Source organism: Phlebotomus argentipes, unplaced genomic scaffold (assembly GCF_947086385.1).
Source record: "Phlebotomus argentipes unplaced genomic scaffold, Phlebotomus argentipes genome assembly contig_33, whole genome shotgun sequence".
Lineage (NCBI taxonomy): Eukaryota > Metazoa > Arthropoda > Insecta > Diptera > Psychodidae > Phlebotomus > Phlebotomus argentipes.
Genome location: NW_026776167.1, coordinates 1,085,287 through 1,106,589, shown reverse-complemented (window position 1 = coordinate 1,106,589; position 21,303 = coordinate 1,085,287). Strand labels below are relative to the sequence as shown.

Below are 21,303 nucleotides of genomic sequence, written 5' to 3'. Positions count from 1 at the left end.
TGCTCGCCACCCGTGGCGCTGAAGAACGGTAGTCTTGAGTTTCGTTGAGTTTCAGGAGCCAGCTGAGTTGTATTTTCCTTTGGATTTTGCAAGATTTCCTAATTTTTTGCATAAAATATGCTGAGTCGCTGTTCCAGATCATTCTCTGCGGCCAACCAGGTACCAAAATCTAATATTCTAAATTTCTTATGTGCGAAAACACATGCGATTTCCAAGTCGATTTCGAGGTCAAAGAGCAGGGAATTATCATTTTAACTTACATAACATTGATCTTTTTTTTAGTTCCGGAGGCTCCAGAGTACTCTTGTAATAGCGGAGCACAACGACAAGGTGCTCACACCCATCACCGGAAATGCCGTGTCTGCTGCCCAGCAGGTGGGTGGCGACGTGACTGTTCTTGTCGCCGGAACGCAATGTGCTTCCGTTGCTGAATCTGTGGCCAAGTTGTCGGGAGTTTCTCGGGTTCTTCTGGCTGAGAATGAGGCATTTAAGGGCTTCGTGCCAGAGGCATTGACACCCCTTGTCCTGGCCGCTCAGAATCAGTTCAAGTTCAGCCACATCATAGCTGGTGCTTCAGCTTTTGGGAAAAGCCTGACGCCTCGAGTGGCTGCCAAACTGGACGTCTCGCCTATCTCTGAAGTTATAGCTATCAAGAATGCGGACACATTTGTCCGGACAATCTACGCCGGAAATGCTGTTCTCACGTTTAAGGCTAAGGATCCCGTGAAGGTAATCACAGTGAGATCAACGAACTTCCCTCCAGTCGCTGAAGGAGGCAGTGGAGCTGTAGAGAAGGCTCCTGAGGGCAACTATAAGACCGATCTGACGACTTTTGTGGGCCAGGAACTCACAAAATCCGATCGTCCCGAACTGACAAGTGCCAAAATCATCATTTCTGGTGGGCGAGGCCTCAAGTCTGGAGACAACTTCAAGCTCCTCTACGATCTTGCCGATAAATTTGGAGCCGCCGTTGGAGCCTCCAGAGCGGCTGTAGACGCTGGATACGTACCAAATGATCTGCAAATTGGGCAGACTGGAAAGATCGTAGCTCCGGTGAGTAGAAATTTACGTCTACGTCCAATTTTGGATTGAGTTCAATGTTCAAAATATCCTTTACTCTTAATCAGGAACTGTATATTGCTGTTGGCATATCGGGAGCCATCCAGCATTTGGCTGGCATGAAAGACAGCAAAACAATCGTGGCGATCAACAAAGATCCTGAAGCTCCCATTTTCCAAGTAGCTGATTACGGCCTTGTAGCTGATCTCTTCAAAGCCGTGCCAGAAATGACAACTAAATTGTGAGATAAGTAATATATCGTCATACTGAAGGGATTAAGCCTAATTTGATACGAATAGTTAATAAAACATTGGAAGAATTGCATTTATCTGAAAGACGGAGTATTCATAGGAACTGACAAAGAATTTTAATCCGCTTCGGAGGCCTTGGAGTAATCACAAACAAACAAGAACTAATTGGACACAGAGATGGAACAGTCGGTTAACATCAGTTTGTGATCATTAGCGCAATCAGCTTCCAATAGTCATGGTATGGATTCTGACACATCAGCTGAAAACTGAATAGATCAGGTAATAAAAGTAGGTATTTTATTTGTAGTAAAAATGCAAAATTATTTACAAATAGATAATATATATATTCTAAAGTAATATTTGGAATAATTTCACTCAGAAATGAAGTTATTAAAACGGCACGGCCAATTGTTTTTCTCACTCTATTATATTTACTCTCCTACGTTTCGGAGGTCAGTTTCCTCCTTCCTCAGGGCTGTAATTATGTTGTTTATTGTTAGTACTTGTACATTATTTGTGAAATGAAATTCTTTACATGAAAAATTTTTAGGGTGAGATCACTCAGAAAGATCGAAAGTGAACTGCAGAGCACGAATTTCTCTTACAATAACACAATTATAGATAAGCTGCTACACATACACCTCTAGTCTAGACTGCTTTTTTTGCTGCACCGAAATTAGATAATTAGGTACAAAATAAATGGGCATGTGAACTGAAATTAAAGCCAAAAACGCAATAAATCTTTGAATAATGCCCATGCTAATTCTAAAGTAATGAAATAATAATACTTTATTAAATACCTTACCTACATTTTGTCATGTTTGCTTCCGTCTAATCTCTACATTGTCACTAAATAGTGTTTATATATTTCTACAAACATATGTATGTACCTGCACTTTCAATCATTAGAAAATTAAATCTATGTAATACTTTGAATTGTATAGAATATTTCAAGATTTAATATCTGTTGAGGAATTTGTTCTCAAGTTGATCTCTAATGATAATTTTTGTCAATTGCTAATTTTTAGTATAATTCTCTTTGACTCTGCTTCCCGATCAAACATTTACAGCTCCCTTTATAAATCCTTTTCATACATTCTGTCTCTGAACATTTTATAAAGTATATATAAATCTTAAGTTACATATGTTCTTCCAAGTCTTATATCTATTCTTTATAAATAAGGTGAAAAATAGGAATTTTAATCATTCTATATAAAGAATATTTAAAACAAATCAACAGTGGACGTAATCATATAGTCTAGTTCTAGTCATTTAAAAAATGAAGATTTCCTATCGAGACTTTTCATTCACATTTTTTTGCACAAATTCCATCATTTGCTAAACTCACACTAGGGGTGAATATTAAAATTGTCCTACTCCTCAGAACCTTAGTATGAAGGTTCTAACTTCCATTGGTTCAATAGACATATCACTTAACTTCTCCACCCTCGACTTCTCATGCAACCCAGTGAGGCTGGATTGAGTGATATTCTGGATGAACACATCCCTGAACAGCTGCTTCTCAACGCCGCGAAACTTGGTACAACTGTTGTCGATCTGCGACAATTGGCAGTCATGTCCTTGTCTCTGGACGACCATCAGGGCGTTCTTAGATGGAAACAAAGGTAGATTTATTTCCGTCTGAGTCCTGAGCGTCAGTAAATGAAAATCACATGGGAAGGTGTGTCTCAAGAGCAGCACTGCTTTGTTTATCCTGAGCGGAACATCATCGCTGGGTTCCACGAAGTAGATGTTGGCTGGATAATTGAGAGCGTTGCTCATGTGATTCCCCATGAGACTCAGAACATTGTATTTTTCTGCCTGGTCATCTCTCTTCTCCTTTGCAGGCTCGGCGGGTGTTGCTTGTGAGCTGGACTTGGGCTCTAACAGCAGCCAGAAACGATGACGCGTGAGTCGGCTGTCTACAACGCCCTCACCCATTCCGCGATAATCATCGTAGAGAGTGCGTCTATCCAGCATGACTTCCAGTTGTCCGGGTTCCAGGCTTGCACTTCCCTGAGCGTGGTTTGTCAGCAAGGTGAGTCTCAAATTGTTGTCCTGAATGAAGGCGGCCGTGGTGATGGGGAAATAGTTAGCCTCTATCCCGATCTTGCTGACCTTTACGCGCTTCTGAAACTGAAAGCCATTGAGATCCGAGAAGAATTCAGGCGTTTCCCCATTCTCAATGTCAGTGATCAGTCGCATGAAAAGCTCAGTCTCTCGATTCTTCGGTGGTGGTTCAAAGTCCACATCATTCTCGATGTAGATCGCCTGATCTAGGTCAGTTTTCGTGTTGTAGATTCTCACAGTATGCGCCATAAAGGGCCCATAGATCACAGTCACATCGCTGGCGATGGGACCAGATGTGATAAGGATCTTTATATCCGTGTACTGTTCCAAGACGTCTTTCTCAGGATTCTGATGATCAGTATCCGTTTTAAAGAGATAAGCACCGGAGTGGAACTGGGCACTGCGATAGGCACCAAAATAAATTGCACACTGGATAGGTTTACCCATGTTCTTCATTGTAACGGTCTTCAGGAAGCCACTGTGCTCGTCAAACAGAAGCCTCATCTTCTGGTTCTCCAGCTGCACATCTCCAGGCAACTTGTTGCGCACCTCAAAGTCTTTGTGGTGATCGTTATGGCATTCATTGCAATAAATTGTAGCCATGCGACTATGGGAGTCACCTGTAAAAAACAAATAAGAAAAGTGATACTCTGATAATAAAAGCTTAAAGAAAAATCAAGAAGAGTTAGATTTAGACCAATATTTCAGTATTCATGGTAACTGACTTAATTTTGCTACTTAAGTAAATTCTGTGGGAGAAAGTTTGCTGATCTTACCGAGATATTCAACAGTGAATGTGGACAAGGAAAGGCCTGGCAACTTAGTCACGAACATTATTTCGTACTCGTGCTCTGAAATTGTAATCCTATTAGCGATGTTTCCACTTGCATACATATTGGTTAACGTATCGGACGCTTCTGTAATATTCCAGACTGGATTTATCTGAATCTCCATCTCCTCTCTTTCACTGTTGAATACTCTCACGTTGGGAGACAACGTGCGAAGGAGAACCACTTCTAATCGCTCTTGGAGCAGGGAATTGTAAACCACAAATTCCACTGATTTGTTCTGCGTCACGTGGATGGGTGTCTTCCTTGGGATCTTACTGAAACTATCTCTCTCCAGTTCACTTAGTATAAATCCATGCTCTAATGTGTGATCATTCTTCTGCAGTAGAGTCTCAATGGTTGATTCTTGGAGCTTCATTGTGTCTTGAATGCTGGTGAAGATCCTTGTTCCGTAGTCTCGCATTACGTTAGACTTGGAAGTTCCCGTGATGGCGTCATGATGCTGGAATAGTCCCAAATTCCTCCTGGCATGGATGATCTTCTCGTAATTCTTTTCAAATATCCTGAGAGTGTCATAATTCTTGCTCTGTCGCGCTCTATTGAATGCTATGGTGAAGAGGATTTCCAGAGATCTGAGATTATGTTCAAGATCACGACTTAGAATCTTGTAGGATGGTCTTGTGGTGTAGTAGCCACTCCAATAAGCTGGCCTACCCTCGGTAAAGATGTCTGAGTAAACGAAGAAGTCACCTTTGAGAGTGGGGAACTTATCCTGGCGCTTCTTGACCTCGCGGAAATAGTCTGCAGGTGTCCCAAAAGATATTTCAGTATTGTATCTATCCTTGTGGGCATTGATGTAATCCACAAGTTTCTTGTAGTTCACGTATTGCTGCTCAAATTCTCGCTCCTTGTTGTACCGGAAGTCATCTCCGATGGGAATTAGGGCAACATTATGCGGAAAGAGGGAGGCTGTTCTAGCGTACTGTTCAATAAGAAGGTCCGCCTTCGCGGCGATGTTCTCTCTGGTGATGAACTGGGCTTTGATTGAGTATTCTGTATACTCGCCGGGGATTTTGCGGAAATCAAAATTAAGACAGATGAAGGGATGAGGGCCGCAAGAATGCTTGATGGAATAGATGTCGAAGGGCATGTTGTGTGTGAGGAGATTTGTGGTTCGTGATTGTTCCTGCCAGTAGGGCTTCCACAAGAAATCTCCAGCTTGATGTTTAGCAAACCACTGCTTCCAGGCGTAGTGGATCCTCTGGATGATGGTGCCTTGGAAGTCGCTAGAGGAGAGCAGGAATGGCACGGTGCTGCCATGGCCGAAGGGATCAATAGACCAACCGATGCGAGGTGTGACGTTGAGGTGGTTCTTGACCCACTGATGACCCTCAATTAGCTGATCAACCATCGCATAGATGTGTACATTCGCCTCGTCCGTCATTACCCAGCCACCAGTGGTTATTTCAAGGCGCCCTGACTGAACCAGCTGCTTGAGAGCCTAAAATACAAGACACGGTGATTATTTATATCTACGTCTCGTGGGAAAACATGGGACAACATTAGCGATAAAATCATCGCTGAGGCATTACCCTTTGCTTCTGAGGATGAGCCTGATCCCACCATAGTTGCAGAATGCATATCTCAGACCAAATGAACGTCATGTCCTCATACTCTTGAAGTTTGGCCACGATTAGATTGAGTATTTGTCGAGAGTCCAGTTCGAAGTAGTTGATGTACGTTCGAAGCCATCCGGGATCATTGTGTGAATGTGGCACAATAATTACCTAAAAAGGCGAATGAAAGACGTTCAGTGATCTTCAGTAACTGTCAGAGAGTGCAAAATAAGAGGTAGAGAATTACTTTAAGTGGGGGGCGCTCTGGATTTTTGCGCAATTCCTCAAAACGTGCCTCAAAGCTTTTGTCCCAGTACTCTTTGCTCTTCATCCACTCGGGCTGTTGAGGAGAAAGGCAAAGTCATATAAATTTAAGAGAGATGTGCAGTAGGGGAGAGTGGCCCTGTTTTGGCAGAAATTGCATAATCTCTCTCATATTAGGAACACTTGCTCACTTAACTAAGTTCATTTGGTGTTTTTTTTTTTTTATACTTCTCAACCTTTGAATGGTGATACGTTTGACTTCATTAACGCTTTGCTGATAAACCACTGGTCTTTAATCAGCTAATAAATATGGTCTTTTATCAGACTAGAAGTCTTCAAACCCCCTAGCTATTTATGGTGATAATAAATTAATATTTTGAAAAGAGAATTACCAGAGTATTTCCCGGTGTTATTTTGCAAATATATTCTTATCTTAAAATGCAAATTAAACTTGTCCTCGGATAAAGAAATTCGTTCTTTTAGGGAAATATTGAAGACTTTTATTTCATTCTGTGAATGGAAACAAGGTCTATTGCGAATTATATAAATAAATTTCAATCCTAAAAATCCGTAAAACATGAATTTCAGTCACTTATCATGCAAAGGTCAAACTGTATTCTTTTCACATTGTTATAAAAGAAACTTGACTTAATCGTGTTTAATCTGACTGAGAATGATCTGAGAGTGTGATGAAATACTTTTATGAAAGGTTTGAATGTTGCAAGACAGAATTAAGTGACTGATGCTTGCACTGATATCATTTTTTTTCTACCTGGAAGTCAAATTTTGCAAATTCTTCCAATGTTGTGATGTCCGATTGGCTCTCATCCAGTTTTCTGCACTTTGTCCAGTCCTCATTGATGCTCAGCGCAGAGAACTTTCCGTCGTCAATAGAATTTGACGAATTCTTCGACTGTATCAGATTACCAATCATCTTCTTCCTCGACTCCTGCTTGCTGAGGTCCAGCCAGTTGTTCCATGACTCATTTGCCGCCTTAAGCTTTTCATTTGTATGGGATCTCTTGTCGGTGGCACCGCGCTCTCGTGCGGAGGATTGCGGCTGTCCCATTGAGATGTAGTATAGACAGAGGAGTATTGTAACCAAAGCCGACAGCAGTCCAATGCATCTTGCTGAGCCTCTTCGAAAGATCTTCACATTCATCTTTGTTGCTGAATTTTTGCTGCGTTTCACTGCTATTTGCTTGCCTCTTACTTTATTTTAGGTATTGTTTGGTTTTACCATTTCATGAATTTCTTACTTCACAAATTTGTGCTATTCCTATTTTGCAATATGAGGGCAGTATTTAGTGGAACAGCTAACAATAAATTTTACCATTGCACATCATTAGACAGCCTCTTTTGTCATTGTCATGGTTGTAATAATTCTGCGAAAGAACAAAAAACAGACGGAGAAGAAAGAGTTTAAAAAATGTCCAAATTTCTCCGTCTCAGGTTTCTGAGAAATTCTGTGAAACATTTAACATTCCTTCTGCAAACATCCACTTGAAACTATCCTAAAATGCTATGTGTGCTGTCTCAATACAGCGTGGATCCATCAAATTAAGAGGGAATTGAGACGAATGTCTCAAATTCCGCCGTGTCCACTGCGAATGCGACATGGAGTCACTGCAAAATGCTGTCATTGCAAAAGCACGATTACAATGTTCTGAGAAAAAAATTCCCCTTTGTGTGTCTAAAAAGCGAATTAAAATCGCGTCTGTGTGATGCCAATAAAAGAAGGGATTTGTTAGTTCATGTGAATTACATTTTAAATCAATTTTACGTGTGATAAGGAGAGAGACTTTGTGGATGTTGGGATTCTTGGAAATGCCATGGTTTTATTCTTCCTTTTCTAGTTAAAAAAAAAAACACAACTCAGTTTAATAATATAACGGAAAAATATTTTCGCGGAGTAACTAGTAAATAAAATTAGCGTGTAATACTTTTAACAGAACTGGAGAAACACCATTTTTTTTCCACTGATGTCACGTAACTTTGAAAAATATGTTTCAATGGTCAGTTACCCCCTACCCTTAAATTTGAGTAATTGATCTGTAAACAATCTCATAATTACTTACAACAAAATATCACAATCTATCTCGAAAAGTAAAGAATGATTTGATTGCAATATCTGTGGATGTATCAAGGGGAAACGATCAGTTCAAAAGCAGACGACGTCATAGATCGGCAAAAATACAAATTAATCACTTTCAAAGATACTATTATAGGGGAATTCACAGCTATTTGTATTAATAATTTATAGAGACAGTGTTTCCGCTTCGGAATCAAACTTAAAAAACTAGGTGAATGATTCTCCAAAAAAAATCCGCTAAAGAAATATGAATATAAAATTAAATGTTTGTCTTTACTGCTAATTACGGATGTGCTTTTTACATTAATTCTCCAAAATTACACAATGAAGTAGGTATAAACATGTAATTGAAGTGTTGTGTTCTTTTGTGTGTTTTGCACATCTTCTGTTTTACTACTAGGTACGGCGAGAAAATTAATGGAAAATAACCAAAAAGTGTATATTTTTGTGAAATAATCACAATTACTTTCCCATTGAAACCCATTGAAATATCCAAATCATACACAAGTTGTTGCGGAAAAGTTCTCATCGAACATTACTGCAATTGAATTTTTATATTCAATCGTAAGTGTGTTAATCTTCTTTTTTCGCAACTATAGAAAATTAGCACTGAGTTGCATTTTTCCACGGTCAGACTTGGCAAATTGTGTAGTTGGATGAGATTGTGAAGTAAAATGTATTGTTTTTTTTTTATGATTATCGCTATAAAAGAATTGAGTTTCCAGCTCAATCAATTGATTTTCTTCTCTCTACAGTAATTAAGCAGTGAAATTAACTGGGGGAAACTAATGTAATAATTAACAAAATTAGCGATTGTAGCAAAAATGCCTCATAGAAGATATTTGTTGGCTCTTCGAGAACCTAGAATAGATGCATATTAATAGACTGCACTGCAAATTGTTGTTGTCTAATTTGCAAAAGTGGAGAGTTTACAGTTATTAGATTCATGTAAACAATCGATTTTTCTCAACTATCAATCAAACTCTGCCAACTGTGATGGGTTGCTTTGGGGAAATTTGTAGCTTTCCTCCTTGCTCGCTTTCGGATTCTCAATGGACGGAAAAGGAATTTCACTCACCTTACAAAATACAATAGGCGCGTACTTTTGCAGTTTTTTTCCATAAGAAAGTCCCCAGAGCAAAAAACTTCCAAAAGTTTCTGTCACTGTTTCTCTGTTGCAAAACAAATGCCTTTTCCAGCCACACAATTAGCCTAAATATGCACACACACCGCAGAAAATGGGCTTAAGTGGAAAAACATTGAGGGATTTTCAGCGTCACAGGGGTAGAAACAATAATTCACTTAATTATAATAAAAGTAACACAGAGCAGAACATCTTCACACAAATAGGTTTGCAGCCATACTGATGTATATGCGAGCCGCGGTTTGACAGTGTGCCTCGAACGCGACAACAGTGTTGCCATATTCGGTTGGCGAAAATCGAGTTCAGTGGCCATCGAGGGATGGCGCTGTGCTGACTTTCAGTTCTTTTTAAGCATATGATCTCGTTCGTAGATAACATTTCATTCATAATGATCACAGATGATCTCTCGTGAAGTGAATCGCATGTGTCGTATCATGCAAAGAGTGTAATAATCGGCTTCTTCTATCATTTCAAAGTCCAATGGCGCCAAGTCATCTGACTGGAGAGATGTGGAGAAAAAATCGCGTTGCGCACAACATGAAATGCTAGAGAAAGTCTCATGAATACTGAAAATTTTTCCTTCTCGCTCATCGGTATTGATTTCTATTGCAAGTGAATTGTTCACATCTTCTGTGAGTTCTTTCGGAAAACTCCTCCAAACCCTATCAATTTCTCCGGCACCACGGTTAAACTGGCAAAATTCTTTACAAATTGACATCTACTACTAAATTTCGTTAGTTATTCACGGTAAAGTCGCACAGAAAGTGTGGAATCCCCAGTATCTGCATTAGCTCACAATAGTGTGATAATAGTTTTCATTAAAAAATCTACCCAGTGTGATATGAAAATTCGCGGAATTGGATCCACTTTGTAGAGTCCCAATGAAATCCACACCGAGCGTGTCAATCTAAGAAGCAACGCACATTGAAAATTTCAATACCGGTGAAGTGGAAACACTGCATTGTGAAAGTATTTCGTAATAAGCAGGGGAGGAGTTCAACAAGGCCTGAAAAAAATCAATTAATTCCTTTATAACAAAATTCAAAAATCAGATCATCGTAAAATACTGCAGCCCCTCTGGCAACACCGAATGGAGACCTATTAAAAATTATCCAGATTGCTATCCTTGCGATTTTACTGCGAATTAACGTCAACCGCGATTGCTGAAGAACATATTGGTCAAAGAGGCATTTACAATAACACTTTAAAAGGACACAACGAATAATCATTCATGATTGGCTCATTCTGGAATTTGTGCAGAGCGTGTCCATCAATGCCAATCGATAAGGTGAGTTGAGAAAAAGTCCTTTTCCCGGTTCCGAACAGCGCGCAGGGAATTGCGAGTCATTGAGAATGTCATATTGAAATAGTTTCGTGAAACTCCGAAAAAGTGTTGGGTTCACAAAATAGAAATATTTGAGCAATTTGTGGAATTTTCATGCGGAAAAATTATGCTTTGCCATTGCATTGGTTAGCGGAGAAATGGTGGACGAAATATGTGTAGAATTTCCACAATCACAACATATATTCGCATATGTCATGGCAGAATATATCTGCAGTGAAAAGGAGAGAGTAGCAAAATAGATATAAAATTGAGCTTACTTTATGGGGCAAAAGCCGTAACACAAAATAGCGAGAAAAAACAATAATCGCACATTTTCTGCAATCAATTTCCCTCCCACCAACATCGGCCCCTCTCTTTCAAACTCTTTAATTGCTAATTAATACTTTATGGTCAGTGTTCAAATTGCATGCGAACTGTTCAGAAGGATTTCGCTGAAATCCATTTACGAGAATCAATCATTTCCAATTTTGTGGATTAGTTATTGGCATTTCACGGTGAATCTAATAAGATATTAGTGGGTGTCAGAACCTATCAAATTGGTGGTAACTCTTATATATCATACAGGGTGGTTGTAAATTTAAAATCCGTAGCATTTGCTTTTGCAGATTCAGCTAAAAATCTGTTCTCTGTGGTTGATCAAATTATTCATTTTAATTTTAAATTGATGAAAATTTATGTACACAAGTTCAGTTTCGGTTCTTTAAATTACTTACTTATAGTGAATCTCACAGATCGAAATATAGTTGCATCATAATTGCGTAAATTTTCATTGAATTACAGTTTTAAAGCGTTGTTTATCAATACTTGGTTGGTCTATACAAATTTTCCATCTGTTTGCATTTCAGCTTCATTCTGAGTATCGCAGCACGTATCGATGGCATGAATATACTGGAGGATCTCGACCGGAAGTGGTCCGGAGACCACCTGCGCCCAATCAATTTGGTAATTAACATATTTACAACACTCTCGTGATCACTGTTTATTTTCTATCAGTTGCACCCATCGGTATAACAATGTTAGAAAAAATATGCAAAGTAAAAGTTATTTATCGAAAAAATAATACACATTTTGTATGTTATCGCAAACAGTCAGCTCTGCGGAACATTTTTACTCAAAATCAACCGAAGAGGATAAGCCTGCTGAAGGTGAAGAGCAACACTATTAAATTGCTTCTAGCGAACATCATAAACTTTTTGTGTCTTCTCTATGTATTCAAAATCGATGTAATTTGCGCTAATTAATGACGCATCTCATTTGAGAAAATTTATTTGTCTAATCTTCACTAAATAATGCTGCTCTGTGTTTATAGAATTATATTGAATCCTTTTTAACTTTATTAATATGAGCTTATGTATCTGTTTTCTATCAATTTCAGCAGCAATAAATGAGCCTCCACTGCCAAGACGGAAGAAATGCCCGGAATTAGCTTATAAAACCAATGAATTCATGTCTTGTGATGCATCTGATGGGAGAAACGAGAGTATAACTAGAGCTCGGGTAAGATTAGACTGTTCTTCTAAGGCAGGTCATGTCCTCAGCAATTACTCTCTTGACCAGAAAAAGATAGATGTTTCGGAACTAATGCTCTAGATTTTTCATCAAGATTCACATGCAAAGTGGTTGCCTTTTCCTTGCACGGAAACAATAGTGGGTTTATTTATAGCAGGAGATGGGGGACGAGAAATTTTAAATAATAGCGGACAAAAGGATAAAATTGGTCCTAAAATAATACCGTAAATTGTAGGAGGGCCGTATTTCCGACTTCTCTATAAATAAAGTTTATGTTAGCACTAGCAAAACATGACGACTGACGGTGCTTTATCATTTCAGGCTGGAGAACGTTGTCAGATTCCATCTAGACGTAGTAAATCTGAAGGTCCTCCGGAGAGTGTCGCGAAGGGACGCGCATCATCTACGATGCGTGAAATAGTGGACGGGAATCAATTGTCTGTGAAAAAGGTATTTTCCAAAGAGTGTGTATACATATATATACCGTGTATTTCCCCATCTCTTTTGGCATATGGCACACGGCTGAGTATCCGTGATGCCGTGCCATAGAGAGCCCAATAAATGTTTTATTCCCGAAAATCAAACATCCCAGCTGCAATGGCGAAATTAACCATCTCCCCTTACCTTTTGCAGACTGGTGAGTCAAGTGGACTATTCAAAAAGACAATATCAAAACTGAGCACAGAGTATCGTCTGCAATTTGTGTGGCCTAATGTACATAGGGTCATTCGAGGGCAAACAGATGATACTGTGGAGCCTCCTAGAAAATCAATATCAATGGGCGCTATCAAACAACAGGCGCAGTCAATTCCAATTACAACAGTACATAAAAAAAGAACAACAGAAAAGAGAGAAGGTGCGACTTCAACGTCGCTGATTTTCCTTTTTGCAACATTCTATTTCACTTTATATATTCTTCCTTTTTATATTTAAGTGATAGGATATAATGGATGTATTTGTTATAACAATTTAACTTGTTTTCTCTTTTCCGTTCATCTCGTTTTCCTTTCCATTTCCCCACAACTTTTTATTACTGCAAAGTGTATTTACCTAGCTAATTGCATTTTTTTCTTCCTGTAACTGTCCGAGTGCAATTCTTACCTGATTTCTTTTTCTTTTCTGGATAGTTGACACCTCGATTTAGAAATATATATTTAAGTGTATTTATGGCAATTTGGTTCGGATACAATTTTCATAAAGAGTGGAGAGCACAGAATTAGGAGTAAACGTTGTAACTTGATAGGCACTCAACAGGTGTTGTTATAGTGCAGGATGCAATGTTCGCAATGTTTCTCTAAAAGTGATACATTCTCAAAGGATTAACTGAAAATCGTATAACTTTATATAATCTCTCTCTGTTGTCCAAATTTACCCAATTAGTAAATAAAAAAGCGCCTGTCCCTTTATTTCAGCTGCTGCTTTCGAGTTAGAGCCCTTGGTGACCAAAATTGATGAGTCTCTTCACAATAAGTGGGTACTCCAAGTATTATATTTAATGATCCCACCAACTGAAATATCTCCTTCTTTGCAGCATTGACAAGACAATGTATAGAAAGAAGCAGTTTGATGCGACAGAGAACAATCAAAGATATTCTGAGAAGGAGAAATACGGGTTTTCAGCGGACAATGTTGATACTGCTACGAAGAATGACAATAATAAGTCATACAAGTATGGTATTCACGGAGATTCGTGGTACAAGGACGTGCTTGAGCTCAGAAAGAAAGCCGGAGAATACAAGGTGAGCACTCCAGCTGCGAAAATTCACCAAAAAGATTTTTTGTTTTCAATTCGCTTTCATGTAATATATTTTAGTGCCGAGGATGGGGTATTGAGATAGACCCGGAGCTATACAAGAAACAGGAGAAATTATGGGAGCAAGTTTCGCGCCGTAGCTCATTGTCTGCCCTATCGCTTGCATCGACAGTGCGTCCGTACACAAAGGAGGAGAAAGACAAGGAGAACACGAAGAAAAGTTCCCCAACTAAAGCACCCTCGCATAAAGCATCAGGACAAGTTTACCCAACTTTTGATAATGCTCTTCGACGTGATGCTGTGCGTCATCATCTCGAGAGGACCACTGGTCCAGGTAAGTGAAATCAATAGACCATAATGACAGTGTTGCTTTACGTTTGCTTGGAGATATCAAAAAAAAATTGGTCCACAAACACCAAACATGTGTTAGTTTAATAGGTCAAAGTGGCATGAGATTACGCCAAAAGTTATGGATATATTTAACTTTCAGTAAATTTTGTTTAATTTGAGTTTACCTTTATCGAAAGTATTTACAACTTTCCTCAATGTACTTAATATTTAACAAGTCCTCAGAAACCGTTTAAAATTACCCAAATTCCCTAATCCATGAAACCACTTGTGGCCTGATTATTCGACAAAAAGTTTAATATAAGATTTGAGTGATAGTATGGTCAAAAATTTATATAGATTCTTTTTTCTATACTTTGACAAATAGCATTTAACTTTTGACAAAATCTGTCTTAAACAAATCATAGATTTTTACTGCAAGCATCTTCTGTGATGAATTAATACTTCAATCGATCCTTAAAGTATTTATTGGGCATAATTGAATTCTTTTCTGAGCTTAAAGAGATAAGTAGTGGTGGAATAATAAATTATTTGAAAATTCCCAACAATAAATGTCAAATGTGTACAACTAGTGTTAATATTAACAAATCCGCAACACTTTGACGACATAGTAAATTTTATTCAGAAGTAAAGTGAATTTTGGAAATCATCGTCGAATGAACGCTCTTTTAGATGTGGAAGAGGGGACTCTCTTGCCATCACCCACTCGAGATAAGTTAATGCCAACGATTCCCAGAAATCGAGAAGATGATCACTTTCCGGGACAGCGCGGAAGTCCTAAAAAGAGCATCTCGTCACGCCATGAGAGCCCGCAGAAGTCTAGTCCGCAGAAAGGGAGCCCCAAGAAGATCCCGAAGAGTGGCCACAAGGGTCGCTCTCAGTCGGTGGGACCCACTGTGATTGACTCAGGAAGCTCGCCCAAGAGACAATCTCGCTCCACGAGCAGCTCCACGGCTCCAACTACTGCAGTGGCCGCCAAAACAATCAAGAAGGGTCCGGAGGAGCGCCGACCGAGGCCAAGTGAGTGCCATAAAATAGAACTTAGTCTGAAGTGATGAAAATTGACAATTCTAACAAACAATTGGATATCATAGAGCATTACAACTCCACATGAATTTCTAATAATTGTGCTCATTTGAATACTACATACTTTATAGCATGTACTCCAGTACTAGATTTACTCTTTCGAAGCATGCTCCTTTATTTTCCTTAGTATAATCCCACCATTGATGTACCCATGAAGGGGCTTTTCTTTATCGCAGAAGTTTAATGAACTTTTCGCGTCAACTCCTTGCCTCTTTGGAAAAGTTTGTGTGCCGGAATAGCCTCCTGATAATTGCAAATTATCCTCCATGGATGTTTCCTGCAAGGAGTAACGAGCCGTGTCGCAATTCAATTAAATTTCATGCCCACCCTTTTTATTGTGATGGGTGGAACTGCGCCCTCCTCCGTAGCTGTCCGTGTTGGGGAGAGAATGCCCACCAGTCCAATAGACAATAGACAATCTAATTAATTGATATTATTTCTCTGTTGTACTTATTTCTAGCCACCCTTTCCACTACCCCGAAATCTTTCCGTTCCAAGAGTAGTTCTCTGCATCCCAGCAGAGCACTCTCGGCTCCCACGTCCCACTTGCCCAATTCACTGCACGCCGATAGCAGTGATGTCCCGTCAAAGACCCTCGCTCCTCATTTGCGTAAATCAGTTAAAACAGCTAACAACCATCAGTTGAGACCAAAGTCGGCAGTGATAAATGGTGATCCGATGGCCGATTCCATGATCAGATTCAATCGGCGAAATAAGAAATCGGCGGAAAGTAAGTAGAAAACAAATCTTCAAAGCAAATTTTATTGAAAAAAAGATGAAAGACAAGATAAAAGAGCCTTTTCCAAATTTTTATTAAATCTTGTAATAAATGAGAAATACAAATGACTGCATAAATGCAAGTCTGAGGATATATCAGCCGAATTTAAATTACCGAATGATTTTCTCTTGATTTTACATTGTATTATCGTGAAGGAATTGTGCCTTTTACTTACTTTTCGTATAATCAACAATTTTTTGCAACAAAGTGAACTGTTTGTCTTTGATGAGTGTTAAAAGTTTGAACATTTCGGCTTCACCTTCTATCACTTAATGTCCAATATTGAATTGCACTTAATGTGTAGTAGTGTGTCCATCTTCATGTTTTTTACCTTTCAGTTCAATTTATGTTTTTATACAGAAAGACATTCTTTGAAAATTCTGTAATTTTACAAAAAACACAAGATAAGTATATTTACAGATTCATTCATTCAATATTATAAATCACCTCAACATGCCATAGAAGCTTTTCACAATCATGTTTTACAATCAAGAGAAGTTTTGGTTAATACTTGGAAAAAACCATAATAAATTCTTTGTCTGAAATTTGTACATAGATATAAACCAAGTGAATGCATGTGCGAAGCATTAAGAACTTAAGCCATCTTTAAGAAACATAAATAAAATCGTATCTTCTCAAGTGAGCTGAAAAGAGGTCACTTTTCATTTTAGCCGAGGATGATGCCGCAGACGAAGGTAGAGGCGTCAGTCCGACTCTCCCGGAAAGTGCTGAGTACATCGTCAAGTCACCGCCAGAACCAACCAGGGTCAAGTCACCCGAGCAGATCCTCATGCGCTCTCCTGATCCTGTAAACTGGACAGTGCCTCTTGATACTGGCAAGACATTCACGGTGACCCAGAATGTCAGGGATGGTAAGGATTGAAGTGTATTTCTGTCAAAGATCTGAGCTTAATCAATTGAAATTTTACAAGGTGAAGCTGTTATGAGACCCCAAAGTGACTTTAAGGCTTCTACACCAGTTGATAAACCACCACCAGCACCACTTTCAGCACCGCCAGAGTTAGCAGAGCAGCTGCGAATGGAAGGTAAGCATCCTTATAATCGTCTCATTAGTCACTGTCTTCATCTTGAATGGGACTCTAGGGAAATAAGAGGAAATATTAGATTTACTCTGTAAACGCACCACTGAGTTATTCCAAGATTACAATTGCATGTTCTCATCTCTATTTCCCTTGTTTCCTTTTCTATAATTTCAACAATTATGATCATAATGAAACGTAGTCATCGTGTAGTCATCTTATTTTGGCAAAATATATATAATTTAACTTCATAATCTAAAATATGAACAATCTGCAGATTAATTCATAAATATTTCACTATTTTAGCCACCAAGGAAGCTTCTGCTGGACAAACAATGCGACAGGCCCAGAAGAATCCCGATCCCATGACAATGTCGACTATTATGGCAGCTCCGGATCCAGGAGCAGAAGTGAGGTATGATAAGGCAGTACCGGGATCGACGTTGCGTCGTCTGGAGGATCCTGCCTTTGAGTCTGACAGCAAGGCTCGTCCGGGTGTGCCAAGCACAGAGCCACTTGAGAAGGCTCACGATCGCTTCGATCGCTTCTGGGGTGGCGAGAAGGCTTAAGAAGCTATGTGTAGATGGCGTAGAGTAGCGAATTCGCTGACAGGGTAGCAAAAGGGGCTCAGCTCCAGATTCCGACTCAGCCTTGAAAGAGATAAAATAGCAGCGTAAATTTCACATTATTGAGAACAACACATTTTGAGCGATGAAAAATGAGAAAGCATAAATTATATAAAGTATTAAGTTTTATATACCATGGGTAAAACATTACTTATATGCTGACAGAATAGGTGAAGTGGTATTGTATTTAATAAATCAGTTAGGTACAGTCAGATTTAATATTGAAATTATTATCTTGTTGATGCAGCCCTAACTTAGTGACTTGATTAGTCTAGATGTCGTTTTTACTAACAACATTTTTATCTATATTCACAGTGATAAATCATGTTGAAAAATCCACTGTGAAGCAATTGCTGATCAACCCTTACTCATTGATACCAAATGATTGAAAAGCGCCACAGTGAATGGGGAGACTTTGATACAATTATAAAAACAAACATTTTAAAAACATTCCTCACACTTACGAACAATTTTTCCTATTGTCACGGCCATTGTAATGCTACATTCTACCACTATATAAAGGTACATAGTTGATATACAGGAACGCATATAATGGAATACTCCGTCTATTACTCTTCTTACCAAACAAAAAAATTGTGGAAGCCAGAAAATAGCCGCAGAGGGAGGATAAATATAGCAAATATTTCAGGAACATAAACAAAAAAATACAATGTTAATTCATATGAAAATCTAGAGTGGTGTGAGATGATAATGAATGGCTGCTGATTTGCATGTTTTGTATCTGTGGGAGATATAAAAGGCTTAAGCTGTAAAGTTTTTCATTAGGAAGTGTCACAGTGAGTACCCTTAATATTTTTCTTACCCAGAACATTACCATGCGAATCAGCGGACGAGTAGGTGTATTTGCTAAGTGATTGCCCGTCCAATCCTCTTCATTTATATTTTCTCCGGAAGAAAGGTGAACAAAAAGTATACATAAGGCATGTATTTCGTACATACAAGCACACAAATACACAAATACACACGGAGAGAGAAAGAAGGAAAAATGCGCGGATGAGCAGAAATTTATGCCGTTTAATTGTTTATGAAAGATATATTTGTAGAATCACAGTCGAAATCGAATTTCTTCCCCACATTTTAACACTATTATCCAATTGTACACACTCACTTGAGATAAAATGTTCAAAATCTCATTTTTAGGTCACATCCTCACAGGAGGTGGAGAAAAGTATTAATTTTATCGCATCACATTATGAAGATAACTAAATATCCATACAAACTAGTGCGGTCACTTAACTATTTACTATATAGACGAGGAAGAAATCTGTACCTCAATAAGAGGAGAGGTATTGCGTGTAACCCTCTTTAGACATTCGCCACACACATTCCTTCGCTCAGGCTGAAAGGAGTATTAAACTTTCCCGCCCAGGGGAACTGTATGTACGAATATGTCAATATTTTCCATGGCCAAGATATTGTTTGAAAACTAAATTTGTGCTAAACATGTTTGCTACGAAGTTCTGTATCGAATTCTCTATCAAGAATTAGTAAGAAATTAAATAATGTATACGCTTTTCGTCTTGTTCGCCTCTGTTGTGTTTCCAAGCATAAAGGTGAAATTTGTAATGATATTTTGTGAACGCTTTCCAACAATTTTCTTGACAGTTCAGACAAAAACAGGACGTATTCATAAAGTGCGCTGCAAACAAAAACGCGTCTCATCCATTTGAGAAAAACACACATTATAAATTGATAACAAATTGATGAATTGGTATTGCAAAGAGAATCAGAAATTTAGCTGAAGATCCGTTGTAACTTCTCATGTAACAATGAAGAAATAAAGTGCACGAATTATTTCAAAACCTGACCCTCTTATTTCAACCTTCCCCAACTTCAGATGGACAACGAGTGCAGTAGCGTAGTGTGAATATTAGCTCTCTTCCACCAGTTGTTTCCGAGTTTAACCGAAATGAATTAAATTTAATATTATCCCAATTTAATACCATGATCATAATCTTAAATTCTTATCTTTGATTTAAAAAATATGTATCCCAAGTTTGTGTGCCCACGCTTGTACAGAAGGCTTTTTGCATAAATCACAAAAATGTACCGTCAAAAAGCTATGTTCGAAATGAAGACATAAGCTTATGTACTCATGTTGTTACGCCACTGAACGTGTGGGATTGTTTATCTTTGTGGGATGCCCACAAGCTCGTCGGATGTACGTGAATATGACCATTGACCCGAGGGTAGGAGGGCCCGAGATAAAATCTTCATAATTGAGTCAAGGAAATCCACGGCGAAATGAAATAAAAGGTATGTCGGAGACGATGAGCTTTGGGGTATTATGCCACTCTTGTGGCGTCAGATTTAATATTAAATTCCGTATGTACGTGGGATATAATGAGTTCTCACTTACACCCTCGTATATTAATATAATTTATTATCTGCTGCTTTCTATTATCTCACGAAACAAAATGTAACAGAGTGTTGGCGATAAGGACGCTTTGATAAAACACTCTATGGGCTACATTTTAGTCCCCATACGAGTGAATTAAAACATATTTGCATTATTTGTGAGCTTTAGTACCTATTTCTGCACTCAAGTTTATATTGCCTCACGCATTACAACCCCCAAAATGTTTGACTTGCCAAAGTTTAGTCGGTAAATTTGAATATGCAATTGAAATTAGATTGAAAATATTTGCATTATAATTTCTGCTCCCATTTCACGGGTTCGTGGCCCTAGAATCTTGCTATAATCGCTTATTAATTAGAGTATTCCAATTAGAGCCACACTCGCACACTCTCTTGCAGGCTGAGTCATGCCCATGTACAGAGACAGTGCGTGTTTGTTAGTAAACAGATCCACACTGAACAACCACCCCTATATTTGATTAATTTATGATCAATTTATCAAACCTCCATGTGGACACTTGCGGTGCCATCGCTGTCATGCCTTCACTTTCACCCTCTGTCCGCAAAAAAGCTCTCTACGCCATTCATAAAAATGGACCCAAATAGTGGTGAAGAGTTCATTAAGAATTTGCATAAAAGCCTTTTAGAGATTTCACTGATAATCTAACATGAAGATTATGACTTGGCAAAATTCTCATGAAGGGGAAAATTGAATTAAAATTAAATAAGACAGCGCACATAATGTATCGCAACGGAGGCCCATTAAGAATGATGACCTGTATATTTAATAGCCACTTCGTGAAAATAATCGTTAACGCCAGAAAGCGTCTAAATAGCCTGTTAGCAAAACAATTAGGAGCCAGTGAAACTTGAGAACTGTGCAATTTTTACTTCCAAATTACATCGTTTCCGAACAAACGCCGTCCGCTTTTCCTCATTGGCAGAGATTCAAGTCAACTCGTCATAATTTGCCTGATTGGTTTCTGCAATGAAAACAGTAATATCACTTCATAACTGACATTCAATATCATGAATTCGTAATTAGAGCGTACAAGAGGAAGTGGAGGTTGGAAACACACCGACCTTATATTGACTCAGATATGGAATCGAAGTGTCTCAATGGTATCATGAATAGAAATTCTACCTCTATAGTTC

The 21,303-nt window shown here is 38.6% G+C and overlaps 3 protein-coding genes across 8 annotated transcripts; 2 read left to right on the top strand and 1 right to left on the bottom strand.

Annotated features, from left to right (window-relative positions):
* Positions 1–2: 2 nt before the first annotated feature.
* Positions 3–1,394, top strand: LOC132256970 (probable electron transfer flavoprotein subunit alpha, mitochondrial). The gene is made up of 3 exons (XM_059753608.1): positions 3–159; positions 283–1,053; positions 1,128–1,394. Exons 1-3 carry the CDS (start codon positions 118–120, stop codon positions 1,302–1,304), a joined length of 990 nt encoding a protein of 329 aa, XP_059609591.1. The 5' UTR covers positions 3–117; the 3' UTR covers positions 1,305–1,394.
* Positions 1,395–1,873: 479 nt separating this feature from the next.
* LOC132256835 (alpha-mannosidase 2) lies at positions 1,874–9,499 on the bottom strand. Its single transcript, XM_059753399.1, has 6 exons — positions 9,219–9,499; positions 6,821–7,433; positions 6,032–6,124; positions 5,761–5,955; positions 4,157–5,669; positions 1,874–4,000 (listed from the first exon to the last, which is right to left on the bottom strand). Exons 2-6 carry the CDS (start codon positions 7,208–7,210, stop codon positions 2,691–2,693), a joined length of 3,501 nt encoding a protein of 1,166 aa, XP_059609382.1. The 5' UTR covers positions 7,211–7,433; positions 9,219–9,499; the 3' UTR covers positions 1,874–2,690.
* On the top strand, positions 3,294–19,385 carry LOC132256837 (uncharacterized). Of its 6 annotated transcripts, none has more exons than XM_059753401.1 (13): positions 9,875–10,572; positions 11,475–11,571; positions 11,718–11,774; positions 12,008–12,126; positions 12,460–12,588; positions 12,772–12,994; positions 13,551–13,608; positions 13,670–13,877; positions 13,952–14,225; positions 14,912–15,259; positions 16,775–16,975; positions 17,036–17,149; positions 17,450–19,385. In XM_059753401.1, exons 1-13 carry the CDS (start codon positions 10,516–10,518, stop codon positions 17,710–17,712), a joined length of 2,148 nt encoding a protein of 715 aa, XP_059609384.1. In that variant the 5' UTR covers positions 9,875–10,515; the 3' UTR covers positions 17,713–19,385. The 6 variants fall into 6 exon arrangements, with proteins under 6 accessions (XP_059609388.1, XP_059609384.1, XP_059609385.1 ...); XM_059753402.1 differs by having other exon boundaries at positions 12,005–12,126; positions 17,042–17,149; XM_059753400.1 differs by having other exon boundaries at positions 12,005–12,126.
* The last annotated feature ends 1,918 nt before the right edge of the window (positions 19,386–21,303 follow it).

Coding starts and splice junctions, on each gene's coding strand:
- LOC132256970 (XM_059753608.1), top strand. CDS start 118: ATGCTGAGTCGCTGTTCCAGATCATTCTCTGCGGCCAACCAG. Junction 160..282: donor CATTCTCTGCGGCCAACCAG/GTACCAAAATCT, acceptor TCTTTTTTTTAG/TTCCGGAGGCTCCAGAGTAC. Junction 1,054..1,127: donor CTGGAAAGATCGTAGCTCCG/GTGAGTAGAAAT, acceptor ACTCTTAATCAG/GAACTGTATATTGCTGTTGG.
- LOC132256835 (XM_059753399.1), bottom strand. CDS start 7,210: ATGAATGTGAAGATCTTTCGAAGAGGCTCAGCAAGATGCATTGGACTG. Junction 6,125..6,820: donor TTGCAAAATTTGACTTCCAG/GTAGAAAAAAAA, acceptor TCTCCTCAACAG/CCCGAGTGGATGAAGAGCAA. Junction 5,670..5,760: donor CTCATCCTCAGAAGCAAAGG/GTAATGCCTCAG, acceptor CTTGTATTTTAG/GCTCTCAAGCAGCTGGTTCA.
- LOC132256837 (XM_059753400.1), top strand. CDS start 10,516: ATGATTGGCTCATTCTGGAATTTGTGCAGAGCGTGTCCATCAATGCCA. Junction 10,573..11,474: donor CATCAATGCCAATCGATAAG/GTGAGTTGAGAA, acceptor TTTGCATTTCAG/CTTCATTCTGAGTATCGCAG. Junction 13,878..13,951: donor AGAAAGCCGGAGAATACAAG/GTGAGCACTCCA, acceptor AATATATTTTAG/TGCCGAGGATGGGGTATTGA.